At 36.8% G+C, this 27,729-nt stretch overlaps 1 protein-coding gene across 2 annotated transcripts in view; it reads left to right on the plus strand.

The window, feature by feature from the left end:
* Positions 1-3,028: 3,028 nt before the first annotated feature.
* Positions 3,029-27,729, plus strand: part of CFH (complement factor H) — a 99,974-nt gene continuing 75,273 nt past the window's right edge. The window contains exons 1-6 of one of the 2 annotated variants that reach the window (XM_059942870.1): positions 3,029-3,302; positions 11,805-11,990; positions 12,434-12,539; positions 16,740-16,816; positions 18,360-18,551; positions 20,832-21,002. In XM_059942870.1, the coding sequence (XP_059798853.1) occupies positions 3,245-3,302; positions 11,805-11,990; positions 12,434-12,539; positions 16,740-16,816; positions 18,360-18,551; positions 20,832-21,002 (790 nt within the window). In that variant the 5' untranslated portion in view covers positions 3,029-3,244. The remainder of the gene's footprint in view (positions 3,303-11,804; positions 11,991-12,433; positions 12,540-16,739; positions 16,817-18,359; positions 18,552-20,831; positions 21,003-27,729) is intronic. The other variant, XM_059942874.1, reaches the window with a different exon arrangement.

Genomic DNA, 27,729 nt, shown 5'->3' on the forward strand with positions numbered 1-27,729 from the left:
GTCCCTCTCAGGTCCTTGATGGTGTCTGTTCAAACGAGAAGCCCTGAAGTGTAAACTCCACCAGCCTCAAAGGAAATCAAGCTCTTGACTGTTTTCATCAGTTTTTCCCTTTTTCCATCCATTGAGCTTCTGTATAATTGTTGCATGATGAATTCATCCAGTTATCTGCTTAATTTGTTCTCCTACGTCCTTTTCTCTCCATCCATCCTAACACAACGGCCAAAGCAATGCTACTTAAACTGCATTTCCTACATTCCTTTTCCTTAATTAGATCTATCAATGATTGCATATTGCTTATAAAATAATTTACAAATGTTTTATCTGGAATTCAAACCTTTCCTCATTCAAAGCCCCTCTTGCTTCTTCCACAGCTTCCTTGTGCAAAACCACTGCTCTGCTGTCGATATTCTCATTAATTCTAGAACACTCTCTACACTTTTCCATACCTCAGAGTCTTTGCTTGGATGTCCTCTTCCCCTAAATTAGAATTTAATAACTAAATATTCTTGAGACCCTCCCAAATCAAGTCTTTGGAAGAAATTTCTCTTTCCTTCAACTCCTGTGGTACATATTGACCATAATAGTCATTTGTTACTTAGTACAAATATTACTTACTTATAATTTTAAAATAGGAGAATTTTTAAAGTCTCCTAAGTCTTATAAATTTTTCCTAACTTTTTGCCCTACAAATACGTAGAACACATTTGTTGAGAATGTGGCAACATGGATATTGAGAATAAATACAAGTGTTTGGGGCTTAAATTTAGTACTAACGGTTAACTATTTGCAGTCTGTTCTTGCTAATAGTAATCTAATATGGTAAGTCCCCTACATACGAACTTTCAAGTTGTGAACTTTCAAAGATGCGAACGTACCACTGTATGCCAGCTGTTGTACTGCACTACTATACTTTTCAAGGTACTGTACTGTAAGATTAAAAATGTTTCCTTTATTTTTGTGTTTGTTTGTCTTTTATGTATTATTTGTGTGAAAAGTATTATAAACCTATTACAGTACAGTGCTATATAGCTGATTGTGTTGGGTACCTAGGATAACTTTGTTGGACTTATGAACAAATTGGACTTACAAATGCACTCTCGGAATGGAACTCGTTAGGGGACTTACTGTACCATATAACAACTTTGTGTTATGAAATAATAACATGTTGGTAATTTTCTTATGTTCTTCTAAATCTCTTTGAAATAGATACTTGGTTTTAAAAATATTGATGAAAATAAAAAGGAAACAAAAGCACTCAACTGATGACTTAGCCATCAGTCTTTGAAATCAAATAGAAGAGAAAAAACAGTAAAAATAACACATCTAAAAGATATTGTTGAAATTAATTTGAAGCCATTATTTTCACTTGAACAGTAGAGTGGCACCTTAAATGTTCAACAACTGCAAATAAAGTGAAAATCTGTAAGGTAAAATCACTCCTGAAAATACTCTAAATTCTCCGTAAACATATATGTGTTTGTGTACGTACATTAAAAACTTGTACGGTAATATGTTTACATAATTATAAAATAAACATGTAAATGTGAAGGTATTTACTAAAATACATATGCAAATATTTATAGCATTTTAAATTATATAAAGGAGTTATTGACAATTTAATTTATATGCATTTAATAGTATGGGAAGCAAATCATTTGAAAGGCAGATCTGTATGGGTTAAAAGATTCAGGGAATCAGATCGCTGGGTTCCATTTTGGTTGTTGCACAATGTCTTTTGACTTTGAGGAAGTTGCTTAAATGGCCTGCGGCTCAGCTAAATGACCAATTGTGGCATGAAAGTCACTCAACTTCATTCCTTATCAGTAAAATGCATATTAAAACCTCAGAGAATTACTGCTCCGTGCTCACCATAATGTCTAAAACTACAAAGATGGAAAACATCAGTGTGTTGAGGGTGTGGAGTAACTTACACACTTGCTAATGGGAATGTCAATTGATATAGACCTTTTGGAAGAGTGTCTGATGAGCCCTATCACACCTAGAGATATTCATACATTATGTCCTAATATTCCACTCCTAGGTATGTACTCATCAGAAATGAGAACACGTGTTTCCCAAAAGCCTCATAATTTGATGTTCACAGCAGAACTATGTGCATTGTCTCCAAACTAGAAGCTACCCAGATGCCTACTGACAGACACACAGATAAATAAAATGTGGCATATTCGAAGAATTGAATATCATACAGCAATAAGGGTTAATAATCTACAGCAACACCCAACAGTGTGCTGGGATAATCTAAACATAGTTTTTAGTGGAAGGCTCCAAGCGCAAAAGAATAAATATCTTATTATCTGATGTATACAAAGTACAAAACCAGGGAAATCTGTCCCCTGTTCACAGAGATCAGGAGAGTGTGTCATGGGGGAGGGGGGAGGGGCACTGAAGTGGAGGCTGGGCCTTTCCTGAGAGATTGCTACTCTTCACCTTGGTGCTCTTAGCACGTGTGTCTTCAGTTTCTCCGGATTCAGCAAACCATTGGCTTACATTCCCTTTATGCATATTATATTTCAGTACAAAGTTTAAAAAAATTCAGCATTTCAGTTTCTTGATTTTTGAATTATTAAACTCATTCATACCTAAGGAGAGTGAGCCTGTTGCTTTATACACACCTTTATAACAAGTCCTTAGAAGACTAATTTCATGAACTGCAGGCAAAGCAGGCCCCCCAAATCAACCAGCACTGCATTCCTGGCAAAGTTTAGTTCTGTTGTCTGGGTCTTGATTGTGAAAGCATTGCCTAACCTCAAGTTCTGTAAATGATTTCTGAAAGAGCTTTTATTTATTTATTTATTTATTTATTTATTTTAATCTTCTGAGGTCTACCAACGGTAGATCTGAATTGGGTCTAAATAATTGGAGGGTTTATGAAACGCGGAGAATATCACCAGTTATGCACATTCCAAGAACCTGAACGTTTCCAGTGAAGAACATGCCTGGGTTTATAAAAACAAATCAAGGGCAGGTCACGGCATTAGCTTTCAGTGGGAGTGCAGGTTCAAACTCTGGCACTGCTGGGGCTCCTGGCTTATTTTTTTTCTTTTACTTTGCAAACGTTTCTGATGGGCGGGACATCTAGCAATCGCTTTAATCCCCAAGCTGTGTTTCGACTTCCTTTTGGAGCAAGTAGTTTCCTGCACTTTTCATAGTTTTTAACAGAGGAGAACCTGACACAGTGTTAAGCACTGTCAACTACTAGATGTGCCCCTGAAGGGTCCCCAAAATGAGATTTCCAGCAGCAATTGTGTGGCTTATGTTATGGACTGTTTGTGTCGCAAAAGGTAAGATTAAAAAAGGAAGGCTTTTTTTTCTATATTGCAAAACATTTGCTTACATGCTTTTTACGGTGGAAATAAAAATGTGGTCTAGAAAATGTGTTTAATTACTGTGCTGTAACCTAGTGTGTGAGACGCTTTTGACACTGTTCAGTTTAAAAAATATAAGCAGCTTATTTGAGTGGCATATCTAATTATTCATCATAATTTTATTTAATGTAGAAGTTCAGAAAATGTTTTAATAATTATTTTCAAAAACGTGACATGTCATGATCATTTCCCTTGTGATTATCATAAAATGTAATTTATTTTTTTGCTTAGAATTTTCACCAAAATGCCTATGTGAATGTATTAAGAAGTAGTTGAACATAGAACAAGAAAATGAATTAGACAATAAAAGCCTTCAAGCTGCAATGATTGGACTTATTTCAGATAGAGATGTTAACTCTTGCTAAAGAAAAATTGATTTATCATTTACAATTGATATTGCCATGGCTTTAAAAGTCTTGGAGACAACCATCACTTGTATCGTTTGAATGAAAATGTATAAATTTGAAAAAAAATTGAATATGCAACCTTTGTAAAAGTTACTCAATAGGGTTTTCTTCCCCTGTGGTTGATATAAGATATGCTAGTAGAAAAGCCTTTAGGAGTAGTGAATCTGAGTGCAGGAGTTTTTTTCTGATACCAGTAAGAATTTATGGATAATTAAATTTACTTCTATCACTTTTCCTTGATAGATGAAAAAGTTTCTTCTTGGAGCAAATTTGGTTTCCTAGTTCATGATAGGTAACCAATTATGTGATACATGTTTGACTGACGTTTTTTAAAGTTATCATTCATAAATTCCCAACATTCTTCACTAGGTCAACAAATTTCGATTGAATGCTTATTTCAAGTCAACCTCTAGGCAGTGAGGAATATTAGCAAATAAAACAAAACCCCTGTCCTTGAGGGTCTTTCAATCTAGAAAATAAAGCCAGATATCTTTTTTAAGTTGTATCCTTTAGTAATTTTTTTCAGGTCTTTCTCAAGTGTGTTTAAGAGTTTTTGAAAGATAGTCTTTTTCTCGGTTATACACACTAATATGGTATTGCTTGATTTTTAGCTTGTAAACCTTATATCCAGCCACTTTTTAAACTAGGTATACAATCATTTCCCTGTCCATAAAAATATTACAACTAATAATAACTAATATTACAACACAATATACCAAAATATGATTATATTGGCAAAGAGTTCTGGAACAATGTTAATGTTACCAATAGCAAACATCTTTTTCTTTACACAAGTGTTTTTGTCTTTTCTTTAATAGGAATACTCTTAGTGCTTCACGATTTACATATTGTTTGCTGAGGTTTTATGTAGATTGCATTTGTCATGTATGGAAGATTTGTTTGGTTTCTAGCTCATGTTTAAAGCTAAGAATCAATGCTAAATTTAATTAAACTGTTTCAGTGATGACAAAGTGGAATTTGAAATATTATTAAAATTGGGTGCTACAAAGTGTAAGTGATAAAAATTAAATAATAGTGATTTAAAACTCCCTGCTTCCCTAATTGATTCCAGCTGATTCATTTCACTTGTATTTTATATTTCATGAACGTATGTTGGAATGTGACAGCAGTTTCTGCTGGTGAATTGAGCTTTAGCACTACATGCATTACAGTGAGAATGGCTGTAAATCTGGCCACTTCCTAGATAAAGTACAGCTTTGGTATTTAAAGTAACACTTACATTAGCCTCATGGTTTTCACAAAAGCACACACAATGCACAACCAATTCCATCAGTCTAGCCCTAACAGAAGTTTTACTCAACAGAGTGGCCTTGATCATTAAAAATATCCACATATCCTTCAACATTTGCCTCTGTTTTTGTCTCCCATGTAGAAATGACGATGGAATACAAATTGAGAAACTGAGAAATACTAATCTGAATACTGAATGCTAAGTTGAGAAAGTGAGAAAAGACAGTTGTGTATACTCTCACGATCTGCTTTACTCAACTAGATACTGCATTTCAGCCTTTCCTAAGTGGTCTCCATCCTGTTAAGAGTGAACATTCCTCAAAAATACTAATCACTACTAAAGAGGAGTAGTAACCAACAGGAAGAATTTATAAGCTCAACTTTCTATTTTTCCCCCTTTTTAGAAAAGGATATTGGAGACCAAGCAGTACCTTTTTAATGCAGTAGGTGGTCTGCATTTTCATCCCTAGCTGTACAGGAGCGTCAGCTGCTTGCGGGGGAGTTCACCCCAGGCTACTAAGAACCTGGTCAGATTTACAGAGTTCAGAGTAACTGTTCCTCAGTTATACCACATCGTTTCTGCTTTCTGGAATATCTTGTGACCAAGCTTTTCAAGAAGACCTTTTAGATTTAAGATCCAAAAAGCATATGCTCTTTGAAATTAGCCACGGCCCCAAAATTCCAGGCTGATTAAAGTAAATAAATCAAAACACAACTGAAATATGTCCAAGTGCACGCTGGCTATGTTGTTTGGAGAGATGTGTTTTCTAATTCTGGAGGTTTAAAGGGCAAAAGCGTTCTTTTAGGACCTGAAATATGTTACATATCAGAGAGATTCTATTCCAACAGAGAGAGGAGAATTTTTTTTTTTTTTAATGTATTGTTTCAAGTACAAGATGGTTTTGAATTTGAATTAACTAATACAAAAAAATCAATATTATGATCATAAGAATTAATTATAAATTCATAAAAATTACTTTTTAATACAAAAAAGAATTGATATTATGATCATAAGAATTAATTATAAATTCATAAAAATTACTCTTTTTTAAGGATAGATGTGAATATTATGTATATTCATCTAATCCAGAAAACTTGTGATAGCAGTTTATAATCCTAAATTCTGTGTTTCAGTTCCAGTGTGATAAATAAGAATTCCCCATCTCCAAAAAATCCCACATTTTCAGAGGTAGTAGTGTGGGTATTTATACGGTGGGATCTAAAGTGGAGCAATGGCCAAATTGTCTTCAACATCTTCCCTTCTCCTAAAATGTTTTACATATTAATAATACCATAAATTCAACCAGTCTGAAATTTATGTGGAGTAACAATACTCTGAGTAAGAGTTGGGACAGTTCAATTTAGTATTATGCACCACAATTATGTGAATTACTATTCACAGTAAGTTTTCTGTCTGATAAGTTTTCTGCAACAATTTTAATGGGCAGAGGTAGAAATGAACGAGGATGTGGTAAGAACAGGACCCAGCAATCCTGGAAGATGAGGTTTTCTCAGGAAGGAAGATCTGACAGGGGAAGCACTCTCGTGGGTGCTTTGACCAGGGGTAGAGGAAACACCCCCAGGAATGTCACGAGAGCGAGAGCCTTGCTGACTTTTAAGTTTAGGCACAGCCTGGGAACGCACATGCTACTCTTCTGCCTGCACGTAATTTCAAATTAGAACTAAATTATTTAAGTATTGCTAACAGTATTCTTAGCTAGAAGTAAGTTTTCAAATATACGTGGAAGCACAGTTTAGGGAGGATTCTTTATTTTGGGCCTTTGGTTGCTAGGGCTTGAGCCTCAGTCTGAGTTGGCCCACTTTTTTATCCCCTCCATCCCTGACGGTTCTACAGCCTTGGCCATGTTTCCTTCTTCCCGGCTCTGCCTCCTCCTCCTTCTCACCCCACACCCCATCCCCACCTGCCTGCCCGTGAGAGTCTGCCAGCCAGCCTACCCCGTGCTCGCTTAACTAACGTGCACCTTACCCACTTCTTAACAGCTTTAACCGGTCTCAGAACACAGTGCACCAAAAGGCCGTGATGCCCCTGGAAAACTAAAGTGTTACCTTCCAGCTTAAGATTATAAGGAAACACTATAAAAAATGGTTCAGAGAGAGTAAAGTAATGGGACAGAGAAAAAAAATCACAAAACTAATACAAAGAAAGGGAAAGAAAAAGATTTGACAGAGCACTTTTATTTGTTTTGACATTTTGACCAAGAGAGCCAAGTTTCTCCTGAACCTTGTTAACCAGAACTGTAATAGATAGAAAAGTATTATAGAAATGTTCCTTCAAAGGTTCCCCGAAGTTTTTTGAGCTAAATTAAAATGATTCCTGACTTCAAAAAAGTATAACATAATTCAAACATAGGACACATAGACAGGATGTAGAATGGAATTTTACAGATGTTAGATTTCTTGGGTTCATGCAACAGAGGTTTAAGTGCACTAAACATTTGTTCTCTTATCTTATCTTTTATGTTTGTTACCGTCTACAATGCCTTTTCCCCAGGTTATCCATAATCTACAGATAAAATGGAAAGTCTTCGGGATAGCTTCACATTCATTCATCCATTCATTCATCTATTTATTTGCTCATTCAGTGATCATTTTTTTTCTTTTGAGTGACTGCTAAGTGCCAGGCACTATGACAAGCACCTTCCAACAAGAGGTCACTTAGGAGGCAAAACAGAAGGGATGATTATTGTATTTTACTAATATATTGTATTTTATCATATAAAGTATTTTGATGGAGATAACTGAAAACACTGTAGGATCACTTAGGGAAGACAAGATGCTCAAATTGGAATGAAAGGATGGAGTAGGGTGGGGCTGAGGAGTTGGTTTGTAAGAGGTGCAATGAAGAGAGAGAAATATATCAGGGTTGTGACGACATCATGGGTAGGTTTTGACGGATTGTGGTGACGGTCTTTATTCTTGGGGAAGTTACATTTTGATGGGAGGATAGATACATAAATATAACTATGAACCATGAATTATGTTGTGAAGGAAGTAAAGTAGGGGCTGAGGGAAAATAACAGAGATGGGGTTGTGGGGTGTCTTGCCTACCTTGCCTAGAGATAAGTGGACCACTTGGAGGAAGTACCTGAAAGATGAGACAAAGCCAGACACCAAAAATCTGTGGTTAACGTGTTCAAAGAGGAAAAAATGACACGTGCAAAAGGCCTAGGGGGAAAAATTCATTTGAGATGCTCATCTAAATATAAACAAACTAGGGTGGCTTTGGCACAGTGAATAAATGGTAGAGGTGATAAGATGAAATCAGAGAGCATGGCTAGAGCCAAATGTGGGTTCCAAAGCCAAGGGAAGGAGAAGTCACAGGAGAATTTTAATCCCAGGAGTGACATGACCAAATTTGCAAAAATCACACGTGGTTGTGAGGCCAATGGGAGAGGGGAGCTTGGGGACTAGTTAGCAGGTTGAGTCTTTACCGAGCTGACAGATGATAATAATCAGAACTAAGATTTTGGCGATGGCAGTGGAAAGATGGAACAACAGAGTAGGGGGCGATAACATTTTTTTCCTACGGAGCCAAGAGATACAATTTAAAATTTTTGGATTTGCACTTCTCTAATACTTAGTGATGTTGAGCATCTTTTCATGTGCCTCTTAGCCATCTGTATGTCTTCTTTAGTGAAATGTCTATTTAGGTCTTCCGCCCATTTTTAAATTGTGTTATTTGTGTTTTTAATGTTGAGCTCCATGAGCTGTTTGTATATTTGGAGATTAATCCTTTGTCCATTGCTTCATTATACAGCAGAAACTAACATTGTAAAGCAATTTTACTCCAATAAAAAAAATAAAGAAAGAAATATACACCAAAAAATAAATAAATAAATAAAGTTTGTGGAAAAAGCACCAGAGTTTTAAATATCATTTGAAGTAAAAAGTGTAATGAATATAAGAACTGTTTATATGTAGTAAATATGTATACACAGAGTAAATATTGTGAGAATCTGGTAGAAAGATGGTATGAAAGAGATGTATCCTTGTCTTTTATGTCTGGGTGTTAAAAGTAAGTAACACACATGATTACTCTTTGGGTAAATGCATTGCTTTAATAAAAATCATTTAAATTGAATAAGTTAATTGATAAGAAAATTTTATTACCTTTTTCCTTGCATGAGCTTAATAGAAGGATAGGAATTAAATTTATCAAAATGTTGATATATTAGTGAAAAGTGGTTCTCCACTCACAATATTGGCATCTACATTTGAAATTTAATTAATTTTTCCAGTAACCTAAACGCCATGTAGTGGATCTGAATTTAGAAAGTGGAAAACACACATATTATCCTGTAGTTAAACACAAAATTTCCATGTAAAAACATGATCCTTAAGTTGAAAAAACAAAACCAAAAACTCTGGCTTTTTTGGGGGAAGAGGGTTGCTGGTAGGAAGAGGCGCAGGCGGTTTGTGTTGTTTTATGGTAGGGTGTTAGCACCATCTAGTGGACTAAAAGTATGTTTACCTAAATTTTAGAAATCAAAACTAATGTGGAATCATGGACTACAAAGTTTCCTAACAAATGTGCTAAACATTTGCAAAAAAGTCAAAGAAAAATTAGTGCATATGAAAGCCCACACAAGTGTTATTTATTACAGAAAAATGAAGTTTCATATGGAGTTTCTGTTCTACGAAATGTAGAATGTTTTTGTAATGGGGTCCAGCTCCGTTGATTATTTTTTCCCCTTGCCTTTACAAAAAGAAATTCTAGAATACAATGTTAAACCATTCTTATAAAACCAAGTAAGAAAAGGAGTTTAACAATGAAAATAATATCAATAAATATATATATGGTGAGAAGTATCTTTGAATTTGCCAATTTAAAAGTAATGTGTTAAAGGTCAACTAATGAAATCACCCTAATATCAAGGGTAGTTGTATCTAAACTAAGCAGTAAGAAGTATTAAAAAGATTAGCAATTATAATCAGTAGGCATGAGCTTCATTATTAATTTTATGCATTCCCTTCTTTATATGTCATTTTGTTAATGAATTACTTTTTTGGAAAAAAAGAATCATACGGTACATGCAGATTCTATTACTTTAGTATCTTTATTGTGAAGTACATGAGTGAATAAAATATGAATGTACTGTATTTAAAAATAGTTATAATTACCCACGTCAAGAAGTAGAGCATTCCCAGCATCCCCCAAATACCCTTGCATTTCTTCTAGATTAATACCCCTTCCTTTCTTCTAGAAGAAAACATTATCTTAATATTTATGGTAATTATATTTTTGCTCTTCTTTAATACTTTTTAACCGTCTCTATACACATACCTATTATATATGTCTGTTCTTGAATTTTATATAGATGAAATAATTTTGTAACATTTGATGTACCTTTGTGTCTTTTTACTTCATGTGATTATTATTATTTGTTTCTGTGGCATTTTGTGGCATTGGTGTGCTATTCCAATGCATGGATATACCATAAATTTTAATCCATTCAACAGTTGACAGACATTGGAGTCATTTCCATTTTTTACTATAAAAAAAAACCATATGACTGTAAAATGTTACCATATGTGAAATCTAGTTCACAGTGTGTATGAGTTTCTCTAGGATATATTCCTAAGAATAAAATTGCTGAGTAATAAACAATGGTACCTTCAACTTCACTATGAGTTGCTAAGCTCCTCTCTTTGTGGGGCGCTCTGATTTTCCTTCCCACCAGCAGTACCTAAGGATCCACGTTCTTTCCAAGTGGTAGGATTTTTAGACTTTAAAAAATGTTGCCAATGTCATGTCATTTTATTCATGATTTATTATGGTTTTAATTTTTATTTGAAGTTTGACCAATTTTTCATCAGTTTATTGATCACTTGGATAATATAGTAAAGTATAATTATTTATCTGGAAAGTTATTCTTACAACTCTATGTAGATTTAACTTTTGTACAGTAAAATATATATCTTATATATATTAAGACTTACATTTGCAGAGAAATGAAGACTAACAGTGATACTATGATTAATAATAAGAAATACACATTTTGGCCTAATCCATGGTTCCTGGCACACAGCTCCAAAACTCTTATAATTTCCTAATTAATACAGAGCAAAGGAAGTATCTTTTGTTGATAATTTTTGGTCTTTTGTTCTCAGTCCTGAAATAGCTCCAGAGGCTAAGAGGTGAAAGTAGTGTCTTCTGTTATTCACAACAAGCCTCTTTCAACCACACCTAAGTTTATGTTAATGAGGTGATTTTTGGAAAGGCCCTAGAGAACCAAAGGATGGGGGCTGGTCGCCAGGAGGAACCAACCACTTGATTAGAAGGTTGGAAATTTTAGCCCCACCCTCCCCACCCTCCCGCAGTCCCCAACCTCAGGGGTTCTGGGAAGGGAGGCGGAACTGGTGGTTTAGTCAGTCACCTAGGGCCAGTGATTTGATCAATCGTGTCTATGTAATGAAGCTGCCATAAAAATCTGTAAAGAATGGCATTTGGAAGCTTCCAGGTTGGTGAACACAGGGAGGTGCTGGGAGAGTGACACACCTGGAGAGGACATGGAAGTTCCACACCCCTTCCCCCAAGTCTTGCCCTATGCATCTCTCCTATCTGGCTGTTCCTGAGTTGTATCCTTTCATAATAAACTAGTAATCTAGTAAGTAAAAAAAAAAAAAAAGACTTACATTTGGATGGACCTGTATAGTTTTTTTTTAATAAAAAATAACCTAAACGTACTGCATTTTTAATAGTTATTTAAACACCTATTGTGTTTTCATTTTTTTGTAGATTGTCAAGAACCCCCTCCAAGAAAAGAAAGAGAAATTCTGTCAGGTTCTTGGACTGAACAAACATATCGAGAGGGCACTCAGGCTACGTATAAATGCCGCCCTGGATATAGAACTCTTGGGAGTATTGTAATGGTATGCAAGGATGGAAAGTGGCTACCTCTTCATCCTTCGAGGATATGTCAGAGTAAGTCGTTCCTACATTTGTGAAATCTGTGAAAACTTTTAGTTGTGAAGATACTGGGTGCTACTATGGAAACGCTGGCTGAATTCTATCACTATTGTCATTTAAATACAAAATGATACATCCTCATTATTTTCTTTTTAACTTTTTATTTTATATTGGAGTATAGTTTATTCACAATGTTGTGTTAGTTTCAGGTGTACAGCAAAGTGATTCAGTTATACATACACAAGTATCTGTTCTTTTTCAAATTCTTCATCGTCATTATTCTTAACAAGGTGTTGTCATCTTCCAAAAGGTACAGATAACTTTGCCATTTTTCACTTTTCCATATTTTCAATTCTGTCCTCTAACACAATATCAGATATCCCTGTCCTCGAACTCATGTAAATTGTTACTCCCCGTGCTACATACTAACATTACATCCTTTTTTTTTTTCATTTTAGAAAAGCCCTGCGGACACCCTGGAGACACTCCATTTGGTTCTTTCCATCTTGCAGTAGGAACTCAGTTTGAATACGGTGCAAAGATTGTTTATACATGTGATGAGGGGTATGTAGCCAATAGAAAAAGAGGCTTATAATTCAGATAATTCATAATGGAAACAGTAAATAGAAACTGTACTAATTTATGTGTTTAAGGTTACTATATTTTTCTATGAACGTATTTATAAGTAACATACAAGCAACCTGAAAATTTAAACTATAATGGAAATGATTATATATTGATATAATTATCATCTCCTCAACACTGAAAAATTAAAATGAATTATGATTACTCTGGGAGAGTGTAGTTATAGGAGAGTGGGAAAATAGCATGCATATAAATAAAAATTCACTGCCATGAGTCCTCACTACATTCTATTATGTGCAGAGTATTATAGGAGTTTGATATGTCAGGGAGAGTGGGAATAGTAACAAACTTACAGTACATGGTATCTATTTTGATAAAATTTTATAAAATTTAGCAGAAACAAGACTTTTACCTGAAATAATAACTACCATTCTTTAAGGTTCCACAAGCTGTAAATTATACTTATCACATGGACCAAAAATGCTGCTATGTTCGGAATCAGTGACTTTGTGCTTTCTAAGCACCTGTTGGTTTTCACGGCTAATCTTAACCCTGTGTTATCTCCTCAGTGTTCTTTCTTTCCTAAGATCTCCAGCCAGGCCAAAAAATTATTTTGGAGAAAGCTTCATGCATGGGAAAACAGGATCATTGCACTTTTATACTACGTAAATACACATAGGATCAAGAAATTACACATGGAATCATTATTCTCTTTCCATTTATTTCTTGAATTGAGGCAGTAAAATAAAATATTTTAAAGCTTAGGCTTTGGAGTAAGCCTATATTCCAAAACTCTACCACTTAATAACTATATGTATTTTTTAAAACTACCTCTTTACTCCCATGTCCTCACTTATAAACGCAGAAACATGTCAAGTGCATCACAGGATTGGTGGGAGAAATAAATACGACACACACCTGAGGCCCTTAGAAGAGTTCCTGGGATATTGTAAACACCCAATAAGTATTAGTTCTTATAACTTAGTCTCTCCTTGGTCACTATCGGAGGGAGATTTTTCAAAGAGTTTTTACCCCAATCTCTGAAATATCCCTTTCAATCCAGGCTAGTCTGGTCCCTTTAAGTTCCACCCTTGACCTAGCAAAAGGGATCAAAACTCATAAACTTCTCCTACTAGATTCCCTAAATCTCAGTAATAAATAATATTTATAAATTGGTAAAGAGGTTAGTGACATACGTGCTTTGACTCTGGCTCTGTTTAACTCATCTTTGCCACGTTCTTCTTGTATTAACTATGGATAAACTGTCATAGACCCTGTAAGAGCAACTGTCTCCACCACCCAGCTTGGGCTTTCAACAGGACTAGATATTTGTCAGTGAAATAAAAGTCCTTGGACTGTTGTAAGGTCAGCATCAGAGGGGATATAAGTCTTCTGACCCAGTAGTGGGATCTGATGATAGAGTGGGTTTACTGTCCCCACGGTTTCTGCCAGCCAACCCACCCTGTGTGTCCCCTTGTCCCATCCCCCTTTTGTCTGCTGTGCACCCATTTAGCTGAATACTAGCCACTTGCCAGAATACTCAATATGGAAAACCAGTTTGATCCTCCTACAGGGAGGGAGTCTTATAAGAGGCCCTCTGCACAGTGTTTCTGGTATTTTGCCAGCTTGGGGTTGCAGAAACACAAGCCCTTACTTTTCTCCAAACCAACATTTGGACAATCTCTCTATCTTTCTCCCTCCCTCGATGTACATGGGCCCTAGCATTACTGACCTTTTGGAGTCGTCTTAACAAGGGTCCTTCTGCCCGGTGTTCTTTCAGCCAATAGAATGAGACCGAGTTGGGTTCAGAAGCAAAGGAAAGCTTCATTTTTTAAAAAAATTATTTTTTATTGGCGTATAGTGGATTTACAATGTTGTGTTAGTTTCTGCTGTACAACAAAGTGAATCAGTTATACGTATACATATATCCCCTCTTTTTTAGATTCTATTCGCATATAGGTCAGATTGTCATACTGAGTGAAGTAAGTCGGACAGAGAAGGACAAATATCATATGATGTTGCTTTTATATGGAATCTTTAAAAAAAGGGTACAAATGAACCTATTTACAAAACAGAAATAGAGTCACAGATGTAGAAAACAGTCTTATGGTTACTAGCGGGGGGAAAGGGGAGTGGGGAGGGATAAATTGGGAGATTGGGATTGACATATACACACTACTATATATAAAATAGATCATTCATAAGGGCCTACCGTACAGCACAGGAAAGCTTCATTCTCCCAACAGGTGGCAAGTGAGCGGCTCTGCCTTATAGGGTCTTGTCAGCTGGGAGGGGGCGGGGCAGCTGCTCTGCTCAGGCTCCAGACCACACTGCCGTGTGCAGCATCTCTGCACACGCCCGCTGCTGCCATCTTGGATGGAGTGTCGTGTGCAAGGTGTGCACACGGCCCTGAGCTGAAGTGCCGGGGCCATTTTGAACGAGCAACTCCAGTTTGAAGAGCCGGGTGCAATTCCTCTGCATGTGCGACCCTGTGAGCCAGTGAAACTAGACTAAGCCGGCGGGGGCGGGGGCCGGGGGGAAGGTTAGATTTATTCCCCAGATTCTGGTTTTATTCCCCAGGCTTTGCTGGTGACGCTAGGCGGTTTTGTGTAGAATTTTGCAGAACGCCTGACAGAGATTTGGGCAAGTGGATGGGTCCCTGGTGTAGATGGAAAATATTCACCAGGAAATCTTCTTTCTCTGTTATAAGGTAGAGCCAAGAGAGGAACCAGAGAAGAACCTTTAATAACAAATTATTTTGTTCCTTCGTGTGACAGAGGCACAGAGTAAAAGTTTGACTTCAAGTTCTGTGACTCCCATTTACTCTGTTGAAATGTTTTCTTCCTGTAGAGAATTAGGAACAAATCAATCCCAATCCAAGAAAGACACAGTGTTTTTTGAAGGAGAAAATTTCTTTTACTTGTGTAATTTGCAGAACAACTCTTATTTGCAGACAAAGGAAACATTTGTCCACGTAGAATTCTTTAGAAGTTCATGAAAGACCATTTGTCAAAATTCTCTCTTTTGTGGTTATCAAAATGCCTTCCATTATTTATTTTTTGAGAAAAAGGTTTTGTTTGTTTGTTTTGTTTTTTTGCCTCCAACCATCCAATGTAATAAATATTGAGAAGGATGCTTTGCCTTCATCTGAAGCATCCGGGGATGACTGCACACTGTACACCTGCCCAAGGACCTTGTGTTAAAGTACAGCATCTTTGGTTTTAAGCTCAGGCTTGATGAGTTACTATAATTCGACATTGAATGACTTCTATAAGCAGACTTGACTCATCGACTGCCATCTGGAAAGCATCTTGGATCTCGGGTATAGAGACAGGGAGATGGTGACCAGTGCTGAAAATAAGCCACACTCAGACATTTTTGTTAGCACTATCCTTGATCATGTAAAAAGCCCAAAGCATCCAGAAAATATCACAACCATGGAGGGTAGGAGTATGGATAGAAATATGGAAAAAGAGTGGACGGGGGTGACATACAGTGACCTGTTGTGTACTATCATGTTTTTATCTTCTGTTTTTGATGATTGTTCGTGGAGCTTATTACATTGTTAAATGTACCTCATTAGTGAAAAAATAAATTAATGAAGGAATAAAAGTGCATTGTGTGTGAAACAGTAATGAGTTTGTGTCATGAACCAAGGGTTATGATTATTCCAAGTCCATACACCTGAGGGTTTGAGGGCCTTTCTTTTCTTTTTTTTTTTTTAATTTTATTTATTTTTGGCTGTGTTGGGTCTTCGTTGCTGCGCGTGGGCTTTCTCTAGTTGTGTCGACGGGCTTCTCATTGCGGTGGCTTCTCTTGTTGTGGAGCACGGGTTCTAGGCGCTCAGGCTTCAGTAGCTGTGGTGCATGGGCTCAGTAGCTGTGGCTTGCGGGCCCTAGAGCGCAGGCTCAGTAGTTGTAGCGCCCGGGCTTAGTTGCTCTGCAGCATGTGGGATCTTCCCGGACCAGGGCTCGAACCCGTGTCCCCTGCATTGGCAGGCGGATTCTTAACTGCTGCGCCACCAGGGAAGCCCGAGGGCCTTTCTTAAGAAAGGAAGGAGGGAAGTATATGCTGTTAATTTTCCTTGAAATGGAGTTTCTGGACATTTGAAATGGTATCAAACTTAAAACTGGGCATAAACACGCATTAGCTCACAACTCTGTTATTGTTGGTTTTTAGGTATCAGATGCTGGGTGAGATGAATTTCCGTGAATGTGAAACAAATGGATGGACCAATAATATTCCCATATGTGAAGGTAGATGTAAAACTGATTTACAAGTATATTAAAACATATACTTAAAATATTAGGATTTTTTGAAATGTCTTACATCAAATATTCATAAAGTCTATAATTAAATATTTCTTACTCAAATTATTTTTGTGGATTCTACTGTAGTACAGAGTGGATATCTAATCCTTTTATTGCTACGTTATTATGTGTTTCAATAACCAAATATAAATACAGGCTCATCTGATCTAATAGTTAACGTATTACAGATTAGAAAAATCTAATTTTTTTTTTCCTTTTGGATTCTAACCACTAGAAATAACACAAGTATCACATCAAAATGAAGCTGAGAATTTCAGCTTTATTCATGAAGAGGCACTGCCCCAAATAACGATCCCAGTGCAGGGATCTCTGGTAACGGCTGAAGTGGAGAACATGATTTAGCCACCTCCTCCCTCTTGCCTGGCAAGGGGAGTTTTCCTATGGTCTTAGTTGTACTGAAAAGAGACAGGAACTAAGGAAGACCTCTGTCCTTTCTTACTGATCCATAAAGCAAACAATGAGAATGAAAAAATGCACATCCTGTTCCCAAATTTTGAACTAGTAATTCCAGTCTCTAGTCATCATGAAAATAAGAGATCAATCAGAATTGTTTTTCCAAGTTCCATGGTGAGGAGTAAGGAGAGAGGGAGAAGAAGAGAGAAGGAAAGGCACAAAGGGAGACAGAGAAAGAGAGAGAAAAACAAGGAGGAAGCAGAAGAGGAAGAAGGGGAGGGGGGTGGGGGGAGGAGAAGAAACATGGTGACTCAAAAATCCCGTTGTCTGAAAAAGAGAGTGGATCTTTCATCTGCGGAAATGAGGGGAAGGACATCAATGTTCTAAGGAACATCCACATTGGAATCACCTGGGGTGTTTCTTAGAAACTGAAATTTTTGGTTAGTAAAGATGTATGGAATCAGTATCCCTGGGGTGATAGGGCAGCCATAGAATTTCCATTTAGCAAGCATCCTGGGTGATCATTGTAAAATAAAGATTGAATATCATAAGCTAAGGGATACCGGAAAATATTAAGGAAAATCAAAAAAGTGCTCAAGTTATTTTGATATGGAAAAAGGAAAATTAAAGACTATTTATTTATTGAAATAAACATAATCAGAAAGTTTGCTTTTACACCTTTTAGGAATACAGTTTTATATTATTGTGGGGCTTAAATGGAAATTTTGTATTTAATTATCCCAAACTTTATATTTCTCAATTATTTAAGAAACACTTGTTTGCTACTACAAAATATATAAACTGTCAATCAAAAATCCAAAGTAATAATTTTCTTTGTTCACTCTCATAGAAAAGAATCAGAGATAAACTTACAGGGGTTTTTTGTTTGTTTTTTGGGGGGCTTTTTTACTTAGTAGAATTTATTTTTGGCTAACAGGTATATCAAATACATCTTTAAAGAATTTAATTTCCTCCAATCTTGCTATTGGTTATATATATGTTATATTTTTATATACTCATTTTTCATAATAAAATTTTCCAATTCTACTAGAAAAATTTATATTTATTTTTTCAGTTGTTAAGTGTTTACCAGTGACAGAACCAGAGAATGGGAAAATTTTCAGTGGTGCCCTGGAACCAGACCAAATATATACTTTTGGACAAGCAATACAGTTTGAATGTAATTCAGGCTACATACTTGATGGACCTAAACAAATACATTGCTCAGCAGATGGTATTTGGAGTGAAGAAAAACCTAAATGTGTAGGTAAGATACACTTACTGTTTGATTATTTGAATGAGTTTAGTTTTTTTTCATGAAAATATGCCTTTCAAAACACTGTGCCTCCTACAGAATCTGAAAAATACTAACGCACTAGCATTTATTCAGCACTTACTATTTCCCAGTAAGTGATCTAAGTTCTTTACACATGTCATCTATTTTGCCTTCCAAATGACTATGTGATTTTTGTACTGTTTTCACTGCCATTTTATAATTGAGGAAATCATGGTGCAAAGAAATTAAATCGGGCTTCCCTGGTGGCGCAGTGGTTGAGAGTCTGCCTGCCAATGCAGGGGACACGGGTTCGAGCCCTGGTCTGGGAAGATCCCACATGCCGCGGAGCAACTAGGCCCGTGAGCCACAACTACTGAGCCTGCGCATCTGGAGCTTGTGCTCAGCAACAAGAGAGGCCGCGACAGTGAGAGGCCCACGCACGCGATGAAGAGTGGCCCCCGCTTGCCGCAACTGGAGAAAGCCCTCGCACAGAAACGAAGACCCAACACAGCCAAAAATAAATAAATAAACTAATTAAAAAAAAAAAAAAGAAATTAAATCACATGTACAAAATTGTCATGGCATATATGGTAGAGGTAAGATTTAAACGTAGGTTATCTGACACTAAAGTCCATGCTCTTAACTATAATTAAATTGTAATTGACTCTTATGACTAACATAAAATCTTAAACATTTCTACTACAAGTTTAATATTAAAACTCCAGAATAGGTCATTTTTTTATTTGAAAAACTATCATTATTTATTTCTATTGATGTGTCATGATAACATTGTGTTTTTGAATAATGCTTCTAGGAAGTGGCCCTGTTTTATACTTGCACTGGGAGTTTAGTATAAATATTGCTGAACTGAACTGAATCCACTAAATAAATCTTTGTCTTTAAAAAAAGTTCCATAGTTAGCTAGAAGTTAGCAGTTCTTTAGTTTTAATACTACTGACCTGTGCCTGATGATCAATATGATGATTCTGGCTTTTGTAATAATATATTTTGGTCAATTTATTTAAAAGTACCATACTTCGTTTGACCAGTATTTCTTTGGCAGAAATTTCTGCCATATTTGTTTTTTAACATTATCTAAAATCCCCAAATTATTTACACTTTCTTAGTCTAGTCTGTCCTACAGTGAGATGAAGAGAGAAGCGTCCCTCTTCCTAGGAAGTCTTTTTTACAAAACTAGTTCTTTGAGTTAATAATGGCAAACATATTTATATTCAGTGTAGCAATTACTGTATACTCTAGAGGTTCATGGATGGGGCTTATTTCTTGCAACTAAATTTCTGTGGTTAGTGAAACCTTTCTGGAATGACTGATGCAGAAGATAAGTCTTAAAGGAAGAATGAGAATCTTTCAGATGAAGTTGAGGAGGGGAAAAGCAAACCAGCCAGAAGAAGTTAGTGGAGAGGAAGGGACAATGGCCTTGAGGCCTCTTTGAGCATGAAGCTCCCCTATTCCCACTGTTCTCAGGGGCCTGAGATGGAGTGAAGATTGGCAGTCCAAGGTTCTGCGGGGCTACGTACACCATGCTGAAGAATTAGGCTTTTATACAGACTGAATTGGGAATCAATGAAGCATTTTAAATGGAACAATAAAGTGACAAGAAAAAAAGATCATTAAGTTACAAACAGGAAAAAAAGATTAAGATGAAGGGAGAATAAGATCTGGGAAATTAGTCACTGTTGCTGGAGTCCCAGAGAAAAATTTTGGAGTGACAATAGTGTGAAAGATGATGGCCAGCTCTTTTTTTTTTTTTTTTTTGACGGAAAACTTGGATGGATAGCAAAACCACAGAAGCTGGTCAGTTGCTTTTTGGAGATGTAATAACAATGAGATATATTAATTTCTTTGACAAAGTGTTTTGTCAATAATTACTCTATTATCAATAACTAAAAAAATATGTAATTTTTACAGGTCACAGTGAAAATACATATCACATTAAACCTATTTCTGTATTCAATTTTATATATACAGTTGATGAATGTTACTGGCCACTATTTATTTCAAGAGGACTAATTTATCCCCAAACTAAATAAATTAGCAACATGATTTAAATCAGAATTTTTACTTACTTCAAAAATGAATGTTAAGAACAACCGATAAATTATTCACCAAGCATTCAAGTCAAAACAGGACTTTTGTTTAGTTGTCTGATTTACCTAACGGAAACAAGAGTTGTATCTTTATATAACTATGTTTGGGACACAGTCCTTTAATATATAACAAACCTGTTGGAATTTAATCCCTTTTGTTTAGAAATTTCCTGCAAACAACCAACCATTTTAAATGGATATCCTCTATCTCTGAAGGAAATTTATAAGGCAAATGAACGAGTTCAATATAAATGCACAAGTGGTTTCGAATACGGGGAAAGAGGAGATGCCGTATGCACTGAATTTGGATGGGCCCCAGTTCCTTCGTGTAAAGGTAATGCTATGTTTCTCTTCTATATCTTTTGCTGTATATTTTTACCAATTGTTTTAATTCATATACTCCTTACGGTTAAGCAGTTTATTTTTTCTCACAATGGAGTATTAATGTTTATAGGAATCAACTATTACAAAGACATAACATTTTATGTGTGCAAGGCCTGTTTTGAGATCAATTGGTGTGATTCTCTCACTCTGAAGATAGACATAAACAGGACCAGAAAATTTCAATAGCTCATGAAATCTTTGGTCTATGGTCACAAAGCAAATCTAGAGCAGAGCCAGGAATGTAACAGGTTTCCTAATCCCCAGGTATATATACCTCTCAAATAATTAGATTCCTCTCGTAAAGCCCAAACTTTCACTTTAAAAAGTAAATTATATTAATACCAGATGAGGTAATCCTCCATGGATAATGGAATTAAATAGAAGAAACTGGAGATTTCATTAACCACAGGCTTCATACGAATCAACTGTGGTGATGGTGCTGAAAACAGTTCCTCTTTTAGGCTTCATAAGGGAAGGATGTTACACAGACTCAAAGAGTTCATTTCAACTGTGCTCTTTGCCCACCAGAAATTATGTCTGCTTTTTTTGTGTTCTACTTAGCCTACCTCATTTAGAAAGGGATAGTTTCAACTATCATGGCTTAGAAGAGAAAAATATATCAATAAATAGTTGAGGAATGTAAGAAGTCATAAGAAGAGCAGGCAGATACAGCTATAGCATGGTAATAACAGTGTTGAATTATTTGCAAACACTTATGAAAAGGAGGGAGTTAGCTTTTGATGAGGGCTGCTTCACCGAGTAAAACAAGTAACAGTATTATCACACATGACATCCGAGACAAGTGACTCTCCAAGAGGGCAACTTTTACAGGTATTGCCACACTGTGACCTTCACCTCTTAAGAGCCCTCTGAACTTTAAATCATGCTATTCGTAATAACATATATAAACCTTGCTTTGGTGATCCTCTTTTACAAAAACTAGAGATAGTTTTTGAGCTGATTTTATTCTTAAAAAAATTTAGTTGAGCCCACGAGCAGCTCCTTGGAAAATACATCCTCCTGAATGACCTTCACTTTCAAGCATTGTTAAGAAAATATTTAGAAAGAAGTTAAGAACACAAGACAGTGATAACTGTTACCGAACCAAAACTTGGGTCTGCTCACCTGCACACAGTAAAGCTAATCTACTGACACCAGGTTGTGGTGAAGGGAAGTGCAGCGTTTATCATAAGGCACCAAGCGAGGATTCCAGGGCAGCTAGTGCTCAAAAAGTCCAGCCTCCCCAGCCTCCCCCATGGGTTTCAGCAAAGCATTTTTAAAGGCCAGGTGAGGGAGAGGTGTCCCAGGGTATGTGATCAGCTCGTGCCAATTCTCTGATTGGTTGATGGTGAGGTCACAGGGCAGTGTCACAGGGGTTAACATCATCAATCCTCAGGCTCCAGTAGGTCTGGGGGCTACGTGCTCATGGTCATCAAGTAGTTAACATCTTCCGTTTGATTGTAGTTTTAGCATCTGTAAAACAACTCAGGAAACGTGCATCAGATGCTATCATCTAGGTAGTTCAGAGAGGAGCTACAGCAGAGGATACGGGGGAGGGGTCTGTCCCGGGAAGGCCCCACAGGGTCCCGCTCGGTTACACAACCACATGAGATCTGTGTGCAGCTGATGCTGTGTGGAGCCCAGCTGTTTATCTCCACGGCATTTGTGGCTCCTGAGCAAAGAAGGTGGATGCACAAGTCCTCTGGCGTCAAAGTCTGCCATATATGCTACTTCCAGAGCCCCTCTTTTATCCATCCGATCACCAAAATATAGCTTATAAACCACTTATTTTATATCAGGACTCTTGTCCCGTATTGAGGATAAACATTAGAATAAAGTTTCAATGAATTCCAGGTTTCAATGAATTCAAAGTAAAGCCTCAGGAATTCAATTTTACTTGGACATAGCACTCAGGATAACATGACGTAGAAGTCATTGAATTATTCCTTTTTCTTGGTCACTTACCTACCTACTTAAAACTCTTCCTTAGAACAGATCCGTTTTAGTAGTGGGAAATTTCTGTTTTTCCCACAGTGTTACTACAATTTCTAGGCTTACTTCTCTTAAAACTAGACTCCTGGGCTTCCCTGGTGGCGCAGTGGTTGAGAATCTGCCTGCCAATGCAGGGGACACGGGTTCGAGTCCTGGTCTGGGAAGATCCCACATGCCGCGGAGCAACTGGGCCCGTGAGCCACAATTACTGAGCTTGCGCGTCTGGAGCCTGTGCTCCGCAATAACAGAGGCCGCGAGAGTGAGAGGCCCGCGCACTGCGATGAAGAGTGGCCCCCGCTTGCCACAACTAGAGAAAGCCCTCGCACAGAAACGAAGACCCAACACAGCCATTAAAAAAAAAAAAAAAAACAAAACTAGACTCCTTTACACACACACATCAAAGAATCCACATTTATAAGACATTTTCCTTTTAGAAGTTCTTTTTCATTTTCCTAGTCACAAGTCATAACTTAAAAATTCAAGACTGTATGCTTTAAGGTCCTGCTTTCTTTAGCGAGAGAGATACCAGGATTAGGACTGGTACTCTCTCTTTTACAAGATAATTTGCTAAAGATCAATATAAGTAAAGAGTGGTTCACCCCAAATTAGATAAGCATGCTCTGTCTCTTAAAGATGCTTCATTTTATTAAAATGCATTTTACATTAACTAGATATAGAGAAGTCTTTTATTAAAAGAAACTCCACTCTCTGTACCTCAGCTAGTGACACAAATACCTCTCCCTATTTTCATGGTACATTGGAAGGATCTACCTGCTGATAATGATAAATTCCAGATTAACATATCTTATTTTATAGAACTCTATAAGAAATTTGGAATTAAGTCATAAAAGTAAATTTAAATAAAATAGTCTAGGATAAAACACTTAAATTGTCTTCTATCTGGTCTATGATTTGTACGTGTCAGGGGTTTTATTTGAGGGTGATTTGTCAAAACTTTGGTCTCTGTATCCAATAAGGAACAGTCTCTGACAACAAGTCACTCACAGGAATAAATAAAAGTATCAAGACCTGTTAAATAAAAGCCACCTTTGATGCAAATCTCTCTGTTCCCTGTACAGACTGGATTTTCTACGATTCACAACAGAGTGTTAACCTTGAATTAATTATTCTTATTTCAAATGCTTAATGGTTGCTTCTAAAAGTAGAAAAAATTTGGCCTTACATATTCGGACAGCCTCAAATATTATTATTATTATTATTTTAATAGAAACACCTGCCCTGGCAATGTTTTAATAACATTATTTATTTTAATGGAGATCATGAGTAGGGAATCAAAATTTATTAAAAGATTTATATATACTGCTTGAAAGTAATCCCTAGAAGTTCTTCTACTCTTAATTAATTTAACAAAATTCTCCCAATATTATTTAGTAGGTATCTTAGTGAAACACATGTTTATTTATATATTGTGACTTTCGACTTCAAACTTTGGTACTAAGTTCAGCTGTAGCATGAAGTAAAAACTAAGACATGTAAACTGGACTTCAATGTGTATATGAAAATATGATAGATATAGCAGAATGAAGTGAAAGAGAAAAAACAGAAAAGAATAAATGAGCACATTTAAGGCTTATTTGAAGTTAGTGTTAAATAGTGAAGACCTATTTCACATAAAACTTGTGTTTAGGTGATCACATATGATTTCTATTATTTCTAATATAATCATTGCTAATAATTATATTATCATGTTAGCAACAGAGGCATATTGAAGCTTATCTGGCAGAATGGAATATAAATTTAAGACCAACTAGGAGACTACTGCACTACCTCTAAGAGCTGACCTTACACAGTGGAGGTGTCTTATGAAAGGGAGGAGATATATAAGTAATAATACCAACTTTATAGAATATGGTGTTTGACTGAATTTTGAAGTGATGTGGAGGAAGGAATGTAGGGGTAAATTTCCAGGCTTCCATCATGAGGTTCTTGTGTCACAAATTCCAATGTTATACACAGGAAGAAAAGCATATACTGAAAGAAGGATGATGATTGAGTTTGATATATGATAAGTTGAGTATGCTTTTGAGTTGTACCCATGGACCTGTCCAATGTGAGCTGCAACTGGGTGTATGGATTGGGATCACACTGAAGAATTTATTAGCATAACAGGGAAGCTTTCTGTCATGGACAAGTCTTGAAGTACACAGAGAGTATGATGAGGAAAACAACAAAATCAAGGACAAATACTCATGTAGAGCCAAGTACAAGGCATCTCTCTTCATTCATACAACCCTTATAGGGTCTTCAGGGAAGGTGTTTATGGCGTGGTGATAAGCATCACTATGAAGATTTAGAGGAGAATCGTTCAAGACACAAGGAACAGAAAGTGCAAATGATAGGCATAAGCTTGGCATGTGTGAAAACCAGACCGAAGGCTAGTGTGTTGGTAGCACAGAAAATAAGTAGGAAAGTGGTAGGGGATGCGATTGGAAAAGTAGGCTGGGCCTAAGAATTAAGTGGATTGGTGGAAGAAGAGGAGTAACTATAAGTAAACTAAACAAAATTAAATCGTGTTGTTCAGACAAAGGTAAGGAGAAGTAGAACATAAAAAGGTAATGCACTGGGGAACTTCAAGAAGTCTGTGATCAGCAGTGTCAAATATTACAGAGTTTAGCTAATAATATACACCAGACACTGTAATATGTGGAATACAAAGATTTTTGAATTTGGAAATTGGGGGACATTGGTGACTTTTGTCAGAGCAATGTCAGCACGATGGTGGTGTGAGAAGCCAGATGGAAACAGGTTGAAGAATAAATGGGAGGAAAAAATGGAATACCTTCGTGTCGTGTGTCTGGGACATTAAACTTTTGATTGCCAAGGCATACATTTTAAAGGCATTTATCCTGAGTAAACATACTGTCAGCTGTGTGACACAGCTACTGTCAAAATAACTAGATAAGGAACCAGACTGCCACACCCATGAAGGTCCCTTTATAGAAAGCCCTGGGTGACCTAGATAACTGACAGCTTTTCCCTTCCCTCACCCTAATTCCCACTCTTCTGCTTTAAATTCACCAATAAAGAGTGAACCTGAGAATCGTAGACACCCACTCTGAGACCCTAATAAAAACAGAGCTCCAAGTTCGTTCTGTCTCTCTCTCTCTCTTTCTTTCTCTTTCTCTCTTTTTCTACCTCTGACCTCACTGCGGGGCACTCCTCAGGTGTACTGGGTACACTTCAGGACCTGTGAGTAATAAATCTTGTTCTTCAGAGTTTCCTGATGATTGTTGCTGAGGGGCCTCTTGCAATCATAATAAGAACCACAGGGCTGGTCCACCCACAGCCTTGACTTCTGTCAGGAAAGGTCTGCGGAGGCTCCGCACAAGCAGTACAGCCCAGATGGGTGCCTCAGACAACCCAGCTGGCAGCGTCCCTATGGATAGGCTGAGAGTGATACAACAATTACCTAAACTTGGACAAAAGGTAGAGAGAAGGAGTTTAAAATTGGGAGAAGTTTGCATATCCATCTAAGACAGAGTGGTTGACAAAATGAGAGAGAGAGAAGAATTAAACAGTGGTGCAACATCCATGGAAAAATGAGAAGTTTGAGAAGCTATCTTGAATTTGAACACACAAGAAACAAACAACAACAGCAGCAACAACAACAACAACAAAAAAAAAAACACACCTTATTATCAAAGACTAAGGGAAAGGCTTAAGTCCAGGATAGATGCAGCTAAAGTTGAAGAAATCTTGGGAAAAAAATCTAGGGAACAACTCACGACTGGTAGTCTCAATTGTTTCCTGTGAATGCAAGGACTTATTATCTGTTGATGAGAGAGCAATTGTGTTAGGTGCCTTGAGCAAAGTAAGGAGACTGTGGGTCACTGACTTTGGGAAATGGAAACAAAAGTAAATTAGGAGCGTATAAATAAATGAATTTCAGGCAATGCTGAATGTCCACCACAGGTTTTTAGCCCAAAATACAACATGGCACCATTATAGATGGCTGTGTAACATTTCTACAATAGTTTAAAAGCATGATATTTTATTAGAAAAGGAATATTGCAAATTGCTCCATTGTTGAGATATAGCAAAGTTTACATAAGTGACTGAGAAAAGCTTTATAAATTAGGAAAGGCTAGGTAAAGGGATAACACACTCTAATCCCCGTGTCAAATCCAGCCTGTGCCCTTTTTTGTGAACAAAGATTTATTGGAACAGAGCCATGCCCATTTGTGTATGTATTGTTTATGGCTATGTTTGCCCTACAGTGGCAGAGCTGAGTAATTACATCAGAGACCTTTCATCTGGCCCTTTCTATAAAAGGTTTTTCAAACCCTGGATTAGGTTATTCTATTACAGGAAGAAAAATGTATTCCAAAATCTCAGTGGCTTAATACACTAAAGTTTATCTCCTATTCATGCTCACATCCAATGTAGGTCAGAAGGGTCTCTGCTCATCATTTTCATTGTAAGAATCAGGGGATGGAGACATCACCTTTCCATGTTCTTCTTTTAATCACTGCAGCTGTGGGGAAGAGAACATAAAAATTCACACAATAACTGTTACAGTCACAATGACTGTTCCTCCCTAAAGGAAAACATATTACTTCCATATTCATTTCATTGTCCTATGCAAGCCATGTGTTTATGTCTACTTCAGAGGGACAGAGGTATACTATCCAACCAAGCATCTGGAGGGAGGAGACTCAGAATAT

The sequence above is a fragment of the Balaenoptera ricei genome, chromosome 1 (genome assembly GCF_028023285.1).
Source record: "Balaenoptera ricei isolate mBalRic1 chromosome 1, mBalRic1.hap2, whole genome shotgun sequence".
Lineage (NCBI taxonomy): Eukaryota > Metazoa > Chordata > Mammalia > Artiodactyla > Balaenopteridae > Balaenoptera > Balaenoptera ricei.